Raw genomic sequence first — 17,997 nt, 5'->3', positions numbered from 1 at the left:
AGGGTCAGAGGTACAGTGCAGAAAGAGACAAGAGAGTCTAGCAGAGGCGCCAGAGAGTGACCAAATAATCACGAAGGGATGAAGGCAAACCAGGCAGGGGCCAAGAAGGCAGTGGCAGAGGATTGACACCAGGGCTATCTGGGGATGCTGCCAAGGCCCACCCCCCAAGAAAGCCGGTGCACGAGAGGGCCCACCACCCCCCCATGTTCTCCTGACCATCCACATACACTGATTCTGCCCTTTCTGGAAGCCACATTTTCACAGAGCCTTGAAGGAATATGTACAAATGGTGGGCAGGATGGAGTGTGGGAAACACATACCCTTCAAGGGGACGTGTCCTTCCTGGTACAAATGGATGTCCTGGCCCGGGTAGCTTGTTGTCCCAGCCCCTGATCTGAACATGGGTGCAGGGGTTGATGTTGCTTCAGGGACAGTCTTGTGTTTTGAGGTGTTTCTTGTCCCTTCTTAGGTGATTCATCTGAAAACTGAACCAAAAGTTTCTTCTTTTATCTGTTCAAATCTGCTAGAAAAGCAGGTCTGGTGAGAGAACAGTTAAAGAAACCTGAGGACCCGCTCTTTACTCTGTCTTGAGCCATCTGTAGTTAAATTGGAAGGCGGCAGTCAGAAACCCACAGCCTCGAGTTGGGTGGTGTCTCTGTTCTTGAGCTTTGATTATGGGGTGCTGAGTTGTGGTTACAGCTGAGTCCTGGGGTCAGCAGATCTACTGAAGATCTCTGGGACGCTGGCACCAGCAACTAGCTTCCACGTTCACATCCTGGCGGGCCCCCACAAAGCTCCATTACGTGGTAGGTGCTTCAGGGTCGAAAATGTGGGGCCAGAGTGGGTCCCAAGCACAGTGTAGCAACCTGGTAGGCTTAGTGACACGCCCTCCCTAGCCTCTGTCCAGCAGTTAAAACCTGAGATGCACCCCACAGAGGCGCTGCAGAAATTCCCAACCCCCCAGGGCCCCGTCTGTCCTTCCTGTGGCTTGGCCAACAGGCCAGAAATAGTGTAACCTTTACCCTGGCTGGCAAATGGAAACTTCCAGCTGCTGTCCTTGCCGCCGTGGCTCACAAGCCTGCTCACGATGGTGTGGCAGTTGGTCACAGGGTGGGGTCAAAATTAAGTTGGAGGGAATTTTCTATTTTCTTTTTGAGACAGAGTCTTGAGTTGTCACCCAGGCTGGATTACAGTGGTGCAATCTCAGCTCACTGCAACCTCCACCTCCTGGGTTCAAGTGATTCTTCTGCCTCAGCTTCCCAAGTATCTGCAATTACAGGTGCCTGCCACCACGCCCGGCTAATTTTTTTTCCATTTTTTTGTAGAGACAGGGTTTCACCATGCTGGCCATGCTGGTCTCGAAGTCCTGACCTCAGGTGATCCACCCGCCTCAGCCTCTCAAAGTGCTGGGATTACAGGTGTGAGCCACTGCGCCCAGCAGGAATATTCCTAAATATAAGAGGTGTGTCCCCCACCCGCCCTTCTCAAGTGGAGCTCTGGGTCGAGAGAGGGAGGGGGTGAATTTTGGGCTAAGGAGCCTGCTGATGTCACTTTTCTTGTCTTTTCAATTATCTGTATTGGCTTTTTGATTGTCAAAGTAAAAAAATGTGAAGATTACAGGAATCATGTCCTGATAATAGCTACCTCATATCAAGCCCTCACTATGTGCCAGGCACCTTCTGGGGACTTGGCTGCAGTTGTCTGTTACTCTTCACACAAGCTCAGTGAGGCGGTCCTGTTATTACCATTTTTATTTTAAGAATGAGGAGAATGCAGCTTCAAGAAGGTAAGCAACTTGCCCACCGTCACACAGCTTAGCCGAGGAAGAGCCAGGCTTCACACACGGGCCTTGCCGCCTCTAGACTACGTGTTTATCTTTTAGACTGAGCACTTTTTTTTGTTTTGAATTTAAAGGTCACAAAGACACACAGAAATTGTTTGCTATCTCTCTTCCAAGATAACCTCTGTTGATATGAAAAAGAAAAAAAAAAGCTGGGCATGGTGGCTCGTGCTTGTAGTCCTGACACTTTGGGAGGCTGAGGCAGGAGGATCGCTTGAGCCCAGGAGTTTGAGACCAGACTGGGAAACATGGCAAAACCCCATCTCTACACAAAAAATACAAAAATCAGCCAGTCATGGTGGTGTGTACCTGTAGTCTCTGCTACTCGGGAGGCTGAGGCAGGGGGATTGCTTGAGCCCAGGAAGTCAAGGTTGCAGTGAGCTGCGATTGTGCTATTGCCCTCCAGCCTGGGCCACAGAGTGAAACTCTGTCTTTAAAAAAAAAAAAAAAAGAGAGAGAAAGAAAGAAAGAAAGAAAAAGAAAGCAAAAAAAATGGCCAGGTGCAGTGGCTCATGCCTGTAATCCCAGCACTTTGAGAGGTTGAGGCAGGTGGATCACTTGAAGTCAGGAGTTCGAGACCAGCCTGGCCAACGTGGTGAAACCCCATCTCTATTAAAAATACAAAAATTAGCCAGGTGTGATGGTGCACATCTGTAACCCCAGCTACTTGGGAGGCTGAGGCAGGAGAATCGCTTGAACCTGGGAGGCAGAGATTGCAGTGAGCCGAGATCACACCACTGCACTCCAGCCTGGGTGACAGAGTGAGACTCTATTTAAAAAAAGAAAAGAAAACAAAACAAAACAAAAAAACACAGTCAGTGTTTATAAGGTTAACAATTCAAATGCCGAAGAGGTTCAACATGAAATGTAAGGCCACCTCCTTTCCCCTCTTCTCACGTTCTCTCTGTTGTGAACTTTCTTTTTATTCCCCCAAAATTGAAATGATGCTTCTTTCTACTGTCAGCCACTACACCATCCCCCCAATCCTCCAGAGAGGATCACTGTCTATATAGTTCTCTAGATTTGTCTCTATGCCTGTTTTATTTTCATGATCCTCAAATGGGATCACTCTTTGCATGTGGCCCTGCCGCCTGCCTTGGGCATCTTTCTGTGTGAGCAGCAGGTGACGTTCTCTGGATGAAACACCTCTTCGTGCCTCCCCTCTCTCTCCCTGTGCCTGTGCACTGGCTCTCTTTGTCTCGAGTCCTTTGCCTGTGTTCCCCCTGGAAGAGGAGACGGCTTCCCATGGCCTCTCGATAGTCCTGTGGGGCGGAGAGAGTGAAGGAGGCAGGGCTGTGGCCCTTCCCCTGCTCGGACGGACTCCTGCGCAGCCTCCTTGGCAGTCCTGGGGGTCCCATCTGGAGATGCGGGGCTGTGTGCCTGGGGTGGCAGCAGCTGGCATGGGAGCAGTTGCCCTGAGGTTGATATGTGTGTGGTGGGGCTGGACGGTTGCCTGTGGGGTGTGCGCACCGGAAGCAAGCCAGCCTCTGTGCTGGTGACTCTCAGACCCTGCAGGGATGGCATGAGCTTCACCTGAGGACTTGAAGTACCTAAGAACCTTCTTTGCTGGTGCAGAAGACCAGCTGCTGAGGGAGGCCAGGAGAAGGCACTGCCACTGTCTTGCTGTGGGACCTGGCACATCCTCTTCCAGATCCTGGACCTCAACGTCCCCACCCACCCACAAAGGGAGGGACTGGACCCGCTGGGCCCTGGGATCCTTGCCAGCTCCAGGAGCGCACCATCCTCTGGCTCGAGGGTCCTTCCCTGGCGCAGTCTCCTTCATGTGAGGATTCTGGTTGTGTCTTGGCAGCAGGCCCTGCAGGACAAGGGGTGCAAGAGCCAGAGTCAGGGGACGAAAGAAGAGAAGCTTTGGAAGAGACAGGCGCCGGCCCCCAGGCGGGCCCGGGAGGCCCGGGAAGCTGGTGGCACCATGAATGTAGAGAATACAGGTAAAGCAGGCCTGCCCGCCGAACCGGCACTCCCCAGTGAAGCCAGCACAGGAGGGAGGCTCTTGTGCAGTTGGTGCTATCCCCATTCCCTGTCCTCCCCGGCTGGAGGTGGCCTAGACAGACTCCAGCTGCCTGATCCGCAGCTGCAATCCCCCAGCCTGCTTCTCCTGGATTCAGGGACAGTGGTGTGTATAGAACCTTCATCTCACCCATGCCTCCCACAGCATCCAGGCCCCACCCAGTGATAAGAGTCCTTGGCCAGCGTGGGCTGGGGTTGAATTTCCCTGCTTTTTGTTTTTTCCCAGTGCCTGTCTAAAGCAGGGCGAGGGTGGCAGCCTCACAGACGCCACCACCTGCAGAGAGAGACTCGGCCTTCTCCCTCCTATCCGTGGGCCCCCAGGGTCTGGAGGCTCCTAGGACAGGACTTTGATTCTCCTGGCCAGAGGCTGAGATAAAGGAGCCAGTGGCTCAGCTCTTCTCTGGCAGGGCCTGCCATGGTGCCCAGGGCTGGCTGGTTCTGGAAGATTCTGCAGGCCCCCCTTGTAGTCTTACGGGTCTATGCCGGGGGTCCCTCGCAGTAAGCGAGAGCCTGGTGATAATGGGGAAGCAGCATCTTCTAGGAGCCCGGAAGGAAGAGAGCGTGTGACGGAAAAAGGAGCTGGCCTTTCTGTCATCTTCCTCCTCCATTGCCAAAAGGTTAACTTGTGTGTCTGAACTTGCCATGTGGTGGAAGGAGCCACTCCCTTCTCTGAGGCTGTCCCAGAGCCCTGTTCTGGGGTTCTGGCCTGTCTGGGCCTAGGCACTCCTCTGCAGCGAGTGGCAGGGGTTGGGGTCTGGCTGAGTGTGGGCAGGCCAGCCTCGGGCAGGGGACATCATCTTGCTGATTGTGCACTGAGAAGAGGAAGGCCGATTCCAGGAACAGCAAGGGTTATCTGGTCAGTGGGTCCAGGCCACGCCTGCATCGCATCTTTGAGCCCTGAGTGCAGCCTCCCCAGCACAAGGGCCCCTTTGATCTCACCTTGTCCTCCCGTCCTCCCCTTCCTGGGACCTCCGTGAGCTTCTTGGAGATCTTTTCTCCACAAGCACTCTCCTGGCCCCCTTCCCACTGCCCTGCCGCAGTGCCGAGACCCGGCGAGCCCCTGCAGGGGTGACATCCTGTGGCGTGAGCAGTGTTCTGGATGAGCTGGGCTCTCCGAGGCCTCATTTCTGCCCCATGGCCTGTTGTGTAACAGCCACCCACGCCTGTGCATGTCCACGGTGCTGGGCTCCTTTCGGGCAAGGCTCCTTGTCCCCATTTCTCCTAGGAAGCTCCTGCTGGGCCCCTCCCACACGTCTCTCGAATGGCAGAACCAGCTCTTGGGCCAGGAGTCCAGTGTGTTCCCTGCCTCACTGCAGCAGCTTGCAAAGGGCTGAGGGCCACGCTGGTCACGTGCTGCTCATGCTGCCCCGTGTGCAGGCCTGGAAGCATCCGTCTGATCTCACTCACTCTAGAACAGATCGCGGGAGCTTGGCCAGCTCTGTGTGACATGCATGCTGCATCACGTGCAGGCCACACAGCCAGGGTCACCACCCAACTGGGGATGCCCAGCTCCAGCTCTCTGGAGTGCTCGGGTGGAGGAGGGAAGAGCCGACCTGTGCGTGCCCCTCCTGCTCTCCTAGAGTGGGTTGGGGGGGCCTCTAGCTATCTGCCCCTCCTCCTGGGGCTGTGCTGAGATGTCCCCGCTCAGCTGCAAGCTGCACCCTCCCCACTTCCCTGTCCAGCTGAGTCCATTTGGCTTCCCTCAGGCCAGGCTGTCAGAGGGGTGTGTGACTTCAGGTGCAAGTGGCTTCCTTCCCAGAGTCTAAGATCCCCCCAACCCCAGCCTGCCGAGGCCTGGGTTTCCTGGGGACTAATGTGGGAACACCTAGAGCCCCAGGCTCCGAGGTGGAGGGCAGCACTCTCTGGCCAGCAGATGCCCTCTTCACCCTTCACTCTGCCACACTCTGTCACATCCCACTTGGTGCTCCCTGAGGGGAGGAGGCAAACCCCCCATCCCTCCTCCCTAGCCCCCCATTCTTCTCTCTCTCCCCCAAACTCTTTGCTCCCTACCTGCAAAGACCATGGCCATTCTTGGCGCCCTGGAAGCAAGCTGTAACAAGCATCCCAGGCCCCGTGCACAGGTCACGGGCCCTGATTCTGTGTTCTTGTCCTTCATCCATCTGTCCATCTCTCTCGTTCCTGGTGACAGGACAGTGGGAGGCCTTTGGAGGAGGAGGACTCAGGCAGAGCTTCCGCCCAGCCGGGTGTTTCCCTCTCTCTTGCCTGGGAGGTCCCTGCACTTCATCCTTGCTAGGTGCCGGCTGGCTGAGTTCTTGCTCAATGTGTGGGGCTGGCTTTGTGTCCTGGTCTGTCTGTCCCTCGCACATACACACGGCTCCCCTGGCTCCCCTCTTTCTGCACAGTTGACCACTTGCCACAGGGGCAGGCTGGGAAGCCCCACTCTTCTCTTCTGTACTCTTGAGAGGGTTTGAGACTTAAAGAAATAACGTTCCTACAAGAATAGAGTTTTCTAGGGTGAGAATCCCTTGTCTTTCCCAGCTGCGATTCCTTGCAGCCTGGCCATGGAGAGAGGCTGGCCCATCAGACCTAGAACATGTGCTTTGAGAGCCGTATTCAGTGAAAATTGCTTTCTTAAGTCCTGATCCAGGTAATTTCATCCCCCAGATGCTGCCTGGGGAAGTGTCTTCTTCTGGGACAGGCCCTGGAGGCCCCAACTAACCTATGCCGCTGCTGCCCCAGCCCTCACCTGGTTGCCCACCCCCTCTGCTTGCACCCCTATCATCCCTGGTGGCCTGTCTTGCTGTGATGGACCCCCTCCTCTGCCAGCGTGGGACCTCTGCTGCCCTCTCATCAGCCACTACTTTGCTCGTAGGTGGGCGTCTCTTTGGCAGCAGGAGGTGCTCGAGCTTGTCGGGGCCACCAGGTGCAGCCCCCATGGTGCTTAGGATGGTGGAGGCCATGTCCCAGCTCCAGGAGGAGAAGGCCCAGCTACAGGAGGAGCTGGTGGTCCTACAGGAGAGGCTGGCCCTCCGCGACAGTGACCAGCAGGCCACGTCCGCCCAGCTGCAGAACCAGGTACCTGGGGAGGCTGGGATGGGCAGAGGCCACTGCCCACTATGGAGCACGTCAGAGGACATCACCTGGGCACCTGACCCCACCAGGCTACTGGTGTAAGAGGAGATAGCTGGGGTCTCGTTTCCTGGAATACACTGGAGGGTAGGGTGGTGAGAGTCAGAGGCCTCCCATCCTGGAGGATGCGCTTTTGAGATGCAGCATTTCTTTCAGCTTGCAGAGGCCTCCCATCCTGGTCCTCCTTGTGCCCCATCTCCTTGCGGTTACCAGGGGCCAGGACCTTCCCCACTAGGAGGTGACGTAGACGTGAGTGGAGCAGGAAGGTGTGGGGTGCTTCCCACCCTGAGTCCACCCCATCTTCGACGGTGCCCTGCACTGGGCAGCCTGAGCGGACAAAACTCATCAGATGGTCACCCCACAGGAGATTGGCATGACGTTTCTTGTTCTTTTGATTTCTCGTTAAAGGTGGATGCTAGTTTGAGTGCATGTTGGGGAAGGGATCTCTCAACCTCTGGAAGCCAGGGAGAGCCAGGGTTCATGCAGGTCAGCGTTGTCTCCTTCATTGGCTGGGCAGGACATTTGGGTACCATTGGCTCATGAGCTGCACGTCCCATGGGGCTGACCACCGGCCGTCTTCTGTGTGTGTGACTGCGTCACCTTCTTCTCCTTCTGCATCTCCATATGGGCTCCCAGGCCTCTTTCCCCACTCTCATCCTCAGTGTCTGTCTCTGTGGCTGTATCTGAGCCTCGCCCACTTCCCCAAGGTCTCCAAGCCTGTCTGCCACATCATCCCCACTTCTGATCCAGTGCCCTGGCCTGGCTGTTGGGCCTCTGAGCTCTGGGCCCAGCACTCTCTGTTGACAGACTGGCCTTCAGGTAGAGCTAAGTTCTTTCTGGGTCCCATGAGCCAGCAAAGAGATGGCCTGGACATGCTGACGTCTGCCTATTGCGCATCATGTGTGCTGTGACTTGTTCTCTCAGTTCTGGGGGCAGCATATTGTGCGCGCTTTTGAAATGCAGCATTTCTTCCAGCTTACAGGTGTGTCCTCTTCTCAAGAATGGCCTGGCCTGCCCATCTGCCCCTTGCTGAGTCGGGTGGGCCTCCTTGGGGCGCCCCTCATGCTTTGTGTCTTCCTCTTACACACTTACCCCACAGCTTGACTATCTGGGCCTGCCTTCCCCACTAACTGGGGACTCCTCTAGGCTAGCCCTGTATCCTCTTGCCTGCTGCATGCCCGCCTGCTCCCTTGGGTATTTGTGCACGCCCCTTTTGTACTGGCAGTGAGCTGGGCACGGGGGATACCCCAGTGGACAGCAGGCTCCCACCTGGTGGAGGCTCTGCCTGGGGGAAAACGGACATTTGCTTCACACACCCACAGAAAGTGGGAAGGGCTCACTGGGATGGGCACACACATGGCCTCGAGGGCTTGTCCCTGGGCGTCTTGAGCTGAGCTCTGGGACAGAGCAGAGGAAAGTGTACTCTGAGCTGAGGCCTAGCCAGTGCAAAGGGACTTGTGGTAGGAGAGGTGTGGCTTAAGCGCCCTGGGGGGTTGCAGGGGGTCCAGGGCCCACCCTGAAGGACACGTGTCTGGCCTCAGGCAAAGGCTGAGCAGCCCCTCTTCCTTCCCTGACCTTCCCCAGTTAGGCTTTTCAGACACTTCATTTTGCAAATAAGTGTTTTTTAAAGGGCTTTGTGGGCTGGGCGTGGTAGCTCACGCCTGTAATCCCAGCATTTTGGGAAGCAGAGGTGAGTGGATCGCCTGAGGTCGGGAGTTCAAGACCAGCCTGGCCAACATAGTGAAACCCCGTCTCTACTAAAAATACAAAAATTAGCTGGGTGTGGTGGTGGGCGCCTGTAATCCTAACTACTTGGGAGGCTGAGGCAGGAGAATTGCTTGAACCCGGGAGGGAAAGGTTGCAGTGAGCTGAGATCACGCCACTGCACTCCAGCCTGGGCAACAAGAGCGAAACTCTGTCTCAAAAAAAAAAAAAAGAAAAGAAAAGAAAATGGGCTTTGTGGAGATATAATTCACATGCCATAAAATTCTCCCCTTGAAGGTGTACAATTCGGTGGTCGGTGGTAAGTATATTAAGGTGGCAATGCACCCATCACCAGTGTCTCATTGCCAAACATCTTCATCACTCCAACAGGCCTATTGATGGTCACTCCCCATGCTCCTTGCCCCACAGCCCCTGGCAACCTTTAATCTGCTTTCTGTTTTTATGGCTTTGTCTTTTCTGAACATTTCATAGAAGTGAAATCGTAGTGTCTAACCTTTTGTGACTTTAAAGAGGTTTTTGAAAACACTTTTTCCTTTAATTAACAAAATCAACTTACTTTTTAAGAAGGGAAAGTGAGAAGGAAACATCCCAGCCTTTTTAGTTCTTTGAGCCCCAGCTCTCTAGCCTCTCTTAGGAGAACCCCTGAGCCTACCCCACTCCCACAAGTGACTTAGGAATTCAGAATGGTTCCTGGTCTTTGTTCTCATTTTGTCCTTGAACGTTGTTTTTCTTTTTCTTTTTCTTTTTTGAGATGGAGTTTCGCTCTTGTTGCCCAGGCTGGAATGCAATGGCGCGATCTCGGCTCACTGCAATCTCCACCTCCCAGGTTCAATCGATTCTCCTGCTTCAGCCTCCTGAGGAGCTAGGATTACAGGCATTCACTACCATGCCTGGCTAATTGTTTGTATTTTTTAGTAGAGACGGGGTTTCACCATGTTGTTTAGGCTGGTCTCGACCTCCTGACCTCAGGTGATCCACCAGCCTCAGCCTCCCAAGGTGCTGGGATTACAGGCGTGAGCCACCGCGCCCAGCCTGTCCTTGAACTTTCTGACTGCAGCTCTTTTCTGGAAATTTCTCAGGGGATGTATCTGAAGCTCCAGGTCTCTGAGATACTCTGGAGGGCCCGAACTTGTGGAGATGTGGCCAACCACATGGGCCTGGAGCTGGGTTCAAACCCTGACTTTGGCACTACTTATTAGCTGTGTGACCTTGGGACAGTTAATTACCACTCTGCAGGTCAGTTTCCTCATCTGTGAAATGGATGTAATAATAGGGCGTGATGAGATGATCCCTAGTGAGTCATTGGTGTTGCTGTGGCCACCACCATTGTTGTTACTGGGAGAGTTTTGGATTTGGAATCCCGTGAGCAGGATTCTATTCTGGCTGTGCCATGTGCAGCTGGGCAGCTGTAGGAAGTCACTTCCTCTCTGAGCCTTCACTTCCCAGTCTCTAAACTGGGGCTCACAAATGTCGCATTGCAGTTTGGGGGTGGATCTGTTGTAAGAATGGACAGAAAAAAGATGGTCAACTGTAATGTGTGGTGCATCGTGAGCTGTCACTCCTGCATGCCCTGGTCTCCTGCTGGCCTCACTGTGGTTTGACTCAGACTTGGACTTTCCTGGAATTCTGAACTTTGCCTCTCTAAGCAAAGCCCACCAGGGGGTACACTCTGCCTTGTTTTCCATGGTGCTGTGTTTCCAGCCCTGTCCACACTGGCTTCTGATTGGCTGCTTTCTCACACTGCTGTTCCTGCAAGGCTGTGTGGCCCCATGGTTAAGGGTGAGGGTTCTGCAAGGGTCAGTCAGATGCGAGTTCCGGTCCTAGGTCCACCACTTACTGGTCAGGTGACCTCAAGTAAGTTGCCTAACCAAGGCTTAACCTCTTAGGAGCTCAGTTTTTCTTCCTGTAAAATGGGGATAATAATAGTACCTACCTCAGGGGAATAGGGGATAAAAAATGGTCTTATGAAATCCCCCTGCCCTACTGGCAAAGCCAACTCAGTTAACGGGGCTCCATCATCACTGTTGGGACCTGGGCTTGTGGGAGCTCAGAAGTCTTCTCAGACCTCCCCATTGCTGTGCCAGGTGGAGGAGGTGTTTGTATTTACTGAGAGCAATTGGGCCAACGGCCCATACTCCTTGAGCACCTAGCTGACCCAGGCCACAGAGGCCGCTCATCTTGGTCTGGTGACCACAGGAGGCTGTGGCTGTTGGGATGATCCTCCCCAGTGTTGTTAACAACAGTCCCAGGCCATGTCCTGCTGGCCTTGAGTTCCCCTGTCCTCTTGTGGATGTCCCTAGAGCCATGGCCTCAAGGTTCCTGAAGTTCCCAATAATGTGACATGCTGCCCAGACCTCACTACACTCCTTTTTTATTTTGAGGCAGGGTCTCACTCTGTCACCCAGGCTGGAGTGCAGGGGCGTGATCACAGCTCACTGTAGCCCCTGCCTCCCGGGCTCAAGCCATCCTCCCACCGAAGCCTCCTGAATAACTAGGACCACAGGTGTCCACCACACCTGGCCCACTTTTGTATTTTCTGTCCAGACGGAGTCTTGCTATATTGCCCAGGCAGGTCTCAAACTCCTGGGCTCAAGAGATCTGACTGCCTCAGCCTCCCAAAGTGCTGGGATTACAGGCATGAGCCACTGTGCCCAGCACTCACGGCACTCCCTACCTGCCCCCTGCACCTCAAGAGTGAAACTTAAAAAATTGTTTTCAGGCCAGGTGTGGTGGCTCACACCTGTAATCCCAGCACTTTGGGAGGCCGAGGTGGGCAGATCTTCTGAGGTCAGGAGTTCGAGACCAGCCTGGCCAACATGGTGAAACCCCATCTCTACTAAAAATACAAAAATTAGCCGGGCATGGTGGTGCACACCTGTAAGTCCAGCTACTAGGGAGGCTGAGGCAGGAGAATTGCTTGAACCCAGGAGGTGGAGGTTGCAGTGAGCTAAGATTGCGCCACTGCACTCCAGCCTGGGTGACAGAGCAAGACTCCATCTCAAAAAAAAAAAAAGAAAAAAAAAAAATTTGTCTTCAGAGACCACAGGCTGGAAAACTAGATTTTGCCCTCAAATGTGTCTTGTTTGGCTGCTGCCTCCTTCTTCTTCTTTTTTTTTTAATCATTTTAAAAATAGACATAACATAAAATTTACCATCTTAAGCATTTTTTTTTTTTTTCTTGAGAGAGAATCTTGCTTTGTCGCCCAGGCTGGAGTGAAGTGGCACGATCTCGGCTCACTGCAACCTCTGCCTCCTGAGTTCAAGGAATTCTCCCACTTCAGCCTCCTGAGTAGCTGGGACTACAGGTTCACACCACCACACCTGGCTAATTTTTGTATTTTTAGTAGAGATGGGGTTTCACCATGTTGGCCAGGCTGGTCTTAAATTCCTGACCTCAGGTGATCCACCTGCTTAAGCCTCCCAAAGTGCTGGGATTATAGGCGTGAGCCACCACGCCCGGCTGATCTGAAGCATTTTTGAGAGTAACGTTCAGCAGCAGTACATTCTCATTGTGCAACAACCATCACCATCTGATATAGTTTGGCTCTGTGTCCCCACCCAAATTTCATCTCGAATTGTAATCCCCACATGTCAAGGGAGGGACCTGGTGAGAGGTGAACGGATCATGGGGTGGTTTCCTCCATGCAGTTCTTGTGATAGTGAGTTCTCATGAGGTCTCATGGTTTAAAAGTGGCAGTTTGCCCTTCATGTGCTCACTGTCTCTCTCCTGCCGCCATGGAAGACATGCTTTGTGTCTCCTTCTCCTTCTGCCAGGATTGTAAGTTTCCTGAGGCCTCCCCAGCCATGTGGAACTGTGAGTCAATTAAACCTCTTTTATTTATCTATCTACTCATTTATTTATTTATGTATTTTTATTTTTTGAGATGGAGTCTCTGTCTCCCAGGCTGGAGTACAGTGGCACAATCTCAGCTCACTGCAACTTCCGCCTCCTGGGTTCAAGTGATTCTCCTGTCTCTGGCTCCCGCATAGCTGGGACTACAGGTGTACGCCACCACACCCGGCTTTTGTATTTTTAGTAGAGACAGGGTTTCACCATGTTGGCCAGGCTGGTCTTAGACTCCTGACCTCAAGTGATCCACCTGCCTCGGCCTCCCAAAGTGCTGGGATTACCGGTGTGAGCCACCATGTCTGATGAAACCTCTTTTCTTTATAAATTACCCAGTCTCAGGTATTTCTTTATAGCAGTGTGAAAACTGACTAATACACCATCCATCTCCAGAACTCTTTTCATCTTCCCTACTGAAATTTGGGCCTCATTAAAGAATAACTCCTCATTCGCCATCTGTCTCCGTGGGTTTGACTACTCATGTAAGTGGAATCATCCAATATTTGTCCTTCTGTGACTGGCTTATTTCACTTAGTATAATGTCCTCAAAGTTCATCTATGTAGCATGCGTCAGAATTTTCTTCCTTTTTAAGGCTGAGTAACATTGCATTGTATGGATATACCACGTTTTGTTTGTTTTGTTTTTCCATTCATCCAACCATGGGCTGCTTCCACCTTTTGGTTACTGTGAATAATGCTGCTATAAACATGAGTGTACAAGTATCTCTTTGAACCCCTCCTTTAAGTTATTTTGGGTATATACCCAGAAATGGAATTGCTGGATCATATGATAGTTCTATTTTTAATTTTTTGAGGAACCATCATACTGTTTTCCATAGTGGCCGCATCATTTTACATTCCCACTAACAGTGCACACGGGTTCCAGTTTCTCCATATCCTTATCAGCACTTGTTTTTCATTTTCTTTATTTATTTGTAGAGATGAGGTCTCGCTATGTTGCCCAGGCTAGAGTGCAGTGGCCGTTCATGGTCGTAGCTCACTGCAGCCTCTGAACTCCTGGCCTCAGGCAATCTTTGTGCCTCAGCCTCCTGGAGTAGCTGGGACTCGCTCCTGCTTATTTTCATTTTTGTAACAGCCATCCTAATAGGTGTGCAGTGGTATCTCATAGTGGTTTTGATTTGCATTTCCCTAATGCCAGTGATATTAAATATCTTTTCATGTGTGTTTTAGTTATTTGTATGTCTTCTCTGGAGAAACTGCTATTCAAGTTCTTTGCTCATTCTTAAATTGGGTTTGTTGTTGTTGAGTTATAGTTCTTTATATATCCAGGATAATAACTCCTTATCAGATAAATGATTTGCGAGTATTTTCCACGTGTTGCCTTTTCACTCTGTTGATAGTGTCCTTTGTTATACAAAAGTTTTTAATTTTGATAAAGTCTGACTTACCTATTTTTTCTTTTATTGCCTCTACTTTTGGTGTTATATCCAAGAAGTCATTGCCAAATTTAATGTCATGACATTTGCTCCTCTATTTTCTTCTGAGAGTTTTATAGTTTTAGCTCTCACGTTTAGGTCCTTGGGGTTTTTTGTTTTTTGTTTTGACACAAGATCTTGCTGTATTGCCCAGGCTGCAGTGTGGTGGGATAGTCATGGCTCACTGTGGCCTTGGCCTCCTGGGCTCAAGTGATCCACCCGCCTCAGCCTCCCTAGTAGCTGGTACCACAGGCGTGTGCCACCGTGCCCAGCTGATTTTGGTTACTTGTTGTAGAGACAGGGTTTCCCTATGTTGCCCAGGCTGGTCTTGAACTCCTGGGCTTGAGCACTCCTCCTACCTTGGCCTCCCAAAGTGCTGGGATTACACCGCGCCTGGCCCTCTTTGATCTATTTTGAGTTAATTTTTGTGTATGGTATAAGGTAAGGATCCAACTCCATTCTTTTGCCTGTGGATATCCAGTTTTCTCAGCACCATTTGTTGAAAAGATTATCCTTTCCCACATTAAATGATCTTGGCAACCTTGTCAAAAATCATTTAACCATATATGCGAGGGTTTATTTCTGGACTCTGTATTCCATTCCATTGGTCTTTATGTCTGTTTTAATGTCAGTACCACACTGCTTTGATTGCTGTAGCTTTTTTTTTTTTTAATTTTTTTTTAAATTTGAGATGGAGTCTTGCTCTGCTGCCCCGTCAGGAGTGCAGTGGTGCGATCTCAGCTCACTGCGACCTCTGCCTCTCGGGTTCAAGCGATTCTCCTGCCTCAGCCTCCTGAGTAGCTGGGATTACAGGCGCCTGCCATGAGGCCCGGCTAATTTTTGTATTTTTAGTAGAGATGGGGTTTCGTCACGTTGGCCAGGGTGGCCTCAAACTTCTGACCTCAGGTGATCTGCCTGCCTCGGCCTCCCAAAGTGCTGGGATTACAGGCATGAGCCTCCGCGCCTGGCCAATTGCTGTAGCTTTTTAGTGAGTTTTGAAATCAGGAAGTGTGAGACCTTCAGTCTTTCAAGACTGTTTTAGCTATGTGGTGTCCCTTGATATGGATTTTTCTATTTCTTTAGAAAATGTTATTGGGATTTTGTTAGGCATTGCATTGAATCTGTAGATCACTTTGGGTAGTACTGACACCTTATCAATATTAAATCTTCTAATCCATGAACGTGGAATGTCTTTCCATTTATTGGTGTCATCTTTAATTTCTTTCACCAATATCTTGTAGTTTTTAGCATACAATATTTAACCTTTGTTAAGTTTATTCCTCAGTACTTTATTCTTTTTGATGCTATTGTAAATGGAATTATTTTCTTAATTTCCTTTTTGGATTGTTTATTGTTAGTTGTAGAAATGTAACTGATTTTTGTGTGTTCATTTTGTATCCTTCAACTTTGCTGAATTTATTAGTTCTAATTGCCCTGCTTTTAAAATCAAATTAATTCCAACATTCAAATCTTAATTAAATTCACATAAAACTCTAGACTTCCTTTTTGTCATAAAATATTGGAAGATGTGGCATCTCTGAGCTGACATTCCCACATGGCACCCACCGCTTGAGGTCTAGTGGCAGCTCCTGCCTTTGGTGGAGATGACCATCCTTTAGCACATTCCAGCCCCACCACCCTTTCTGTCTCTGCTTACCAACCTCATCCACAAGTTCTGCTCTGGCTGGCCCCTCATGCATTCAGCATTCTTCCTACAGGTACTTACTGAACACCTACTGTGTACCAGGCACTGTTCCAGGCACTGGGAGTACAGTGCTGAACACAACAGACAAAAATCCCTGCCTTCGCATATATCATCTCGTTTAATCCTCGAGACAGCCTCCATGAGGTAGCCTCATTATACAAATAAGGAAACTAAGAGACATAGAGAACTTAAGAGACTTGTCCAAGGTTACCCAGCAGGTAAGGGGATGTCTGGATTAGAACCTGGGCAGCCTGGCTTTAGAATTCGAATTGTCAGCTGCTATTACTGCCCATCAGTGGCGGAAGGACCCAGAGGTGAAGACTTGGCAACAGAGGCAGGGTGGCATGGACAGGGGACAGATAGGCCTGGCCGGTGGTCATACAGCCAGGATCAGGCCTTCTGTGGGCTCCACAGGGTGTGCTCCCAGGGCCGCCCCGCTGGCCTCTGTGCTGAGTTTCCTTGAGGTTGTCTGGATCCCAGACCCTCTGGCCTTCCCAGCTCAGCAGCTTCAGCCTGGGAGAGCCCGCTTTTCCTCAGCAGACAGCTGATGATCGTTGACTGGGCTTGGTGGGAGGTAAGGAGGTAACCAGCAGGTTTTCTTTCTGTGATGTTAAGAGGCCGCCTTGGAAGCAGACAGCTGAGAAAACACAAAGACCTGGGCTGGCCGGCCCCACCCTCGGTCGAGCCGCTTCTGCCTGTGAAGTGTAAATGCAGGTGGTGTCAAGCCGGCAGACAGGCCCAGCTCCCTCTTCCCCTTGAGCAGGCAGGGCGACGCCCCCTGCAGCGGGCCCGTGATTCAGTTGCTCTGGCTGATGAGGAGCTTGGGCCCAGGAGGAGTGTCGCACAGCCCCAGCCTGGTCCGTCCTCAGCCCTGGATTGACGTCCATGCTGTCCTGGGACCGTCTCAGCGGCCTAGTGGGGAGTCTGCTTTCTCCTCCGTCCTGTGTCTTGGGCTCAGGCATGTGCCCGCTGCCCCTTTGTGGCCACAAGTATGTATCGGGCCCAGGGTGGTGCTCGGGACCCTCCCCTGTTGGGCTTAGAGACACGGATGGCCCTTGCTGGCTGGAAGCTGCGGTGAGTGAAGGCCCTGCCCTCTGGCCCTGCCTGCTCTTGGCTCTCACTGCTCCCAGGCCATCTCCCATCCGCTTTCCCCAGGTGCCTCCGTTTCTCTCTGACTTCTTGCCTGTTTTCCCTAACTCTGAGAGATTGCCTGCCTTCAAGTGCAGGAGAAAGCAGACATCTTCCCTACAAGCCCGAGACCTAGCCCCCAGTAGAGCTGGCCAACCACCTGCCACGGAGCAGGCCACTGGTGCCTTGGCCAGAGTGCTCGTGGTGCCAGTCTGCTGCGTCTCAGTCACATTCCCCCTGCTTTGCTGCCTTCAAGAAGCCAGAGATGACCTAGTGTCTGACACCTCTGAACAAAGGGGCCTTTTATAGCCCCTTCCTCAACTCCCTCACCATCCCCTATGCTCCCCAGCCTGCCCCGGTTGCGGCCACTTCCTTCTGGGTGCCCCTCTGAGATTCCAGACAGAGCCCAGGAGCCCCCAGGTTCCCATTGTGATGCAAGGACAGAACAGAACCCTGGGCCGCAGGCAGGTGGCTGGTGGGTATCCCGCCTCCCACCCCCAGCAAACACTGGCAAACCCCACTCTCCCTGCATCGGGGTCTGAGTGCCTGGCAGTGGCGGCAGTGGAGATGATCAAGGTTAGCACGCCCAGCCCCATGCTGAGGCAGCAGCCTGTCTGGGGAGGGAGGGGGCGTGGAAGGAGACTTCAACCTTTTGAAAAGGAAGTCAGTTCACTTATGTCAGGGTAGGGAGAGTAGGAATTACGTATTCTTTGAGACTGAAAAATTACTGGCCGGGCACAGGGGCTCACAACGGTAATCCCAGCACTTTGGGAGGCTGAGGCAGGAAGACTGCTTGAGGCCAGGAATTCAAGGCCAGCTTGGGCAAAATGGCAAGACCCTTCTATACATTTAAAAAAAAAAAAAATTAGCCGGGCATGATGGTATGTGCTTGCAGTCCCAGCTACTCGGGAGGCTGAGATGGGAGGATGGCTTGAGTCCAGGAGGTCTAGGCTGCAGTGAGCCTAGATCGAGGCACTGCACTCCAGCCTGGGTGACAGAGTGAGACCCTGTCTCAAAAAGAAAAAAAAAATTACTGAAAAGCATAAAGATTTTGTCAACTATAATTCCACAGCCCAGAGACCCCCACTTTTTAGTGCTGTACACTCAATGGTTTTTCAGATGTTTCTTGGACTTAATATGTTGATGAGCCTTTCCCCATGACATTTAAAACTCCTGATAAACATGAATGTAATGATGA

General features: G+C 51.9%; 1 protein-coding gene across 9 annotated transcripts in view; it reads left to right on the top strand.

Moving 5' to 3' along the window:
* Positions 1-17,997, top strand: part of KIFC3 (kinesin family member C3) — a 44,328-nt gene that overhangs the window by 10,213 nt on the left and 16,118 nt on the right. For 2 of the 9 annotated variants that reach the window (XM_063700248.1, XM_063700249.1), the window contains exons 4-6: positions 3,651-3,789; positions 6,702-6,904; positions 7,115-7,444. The exons of 1 other annotated variant lie outside the window; for it this stretch is intronic. In XM_063700248.1, the coding sequence (XP_063556318.1) occupies positions 3,651-3,789; positions 6,702-6,904; positions 7,115-7,444 (672 nt within the window). 6 more of the 9 variants (XM_063700250.1, XM_063700252.1, XM_063700251.1 and 3 more) reach the window with 5 other exon arrangements.

The sequence above is a fragment of the Gorilla gorilla genome, chromosome 18 (assembly GCF_029281585.2).
Source record: "Gorilla gorilla gorilla isolate KB3781 chromosome 18, NHGRI_mGorGor1-v2.1_pri, whole genome shotgun sequence".
NCBI classification, from domain to species: Eukaryota; Metazoa; Chordata; class Mammalia; order Primates; family Hominidae; genus Gorilla; species Gorilla gorilla.
This window is presented reverse-complemented; position numbering and strand designations above follow the sequence as displayed.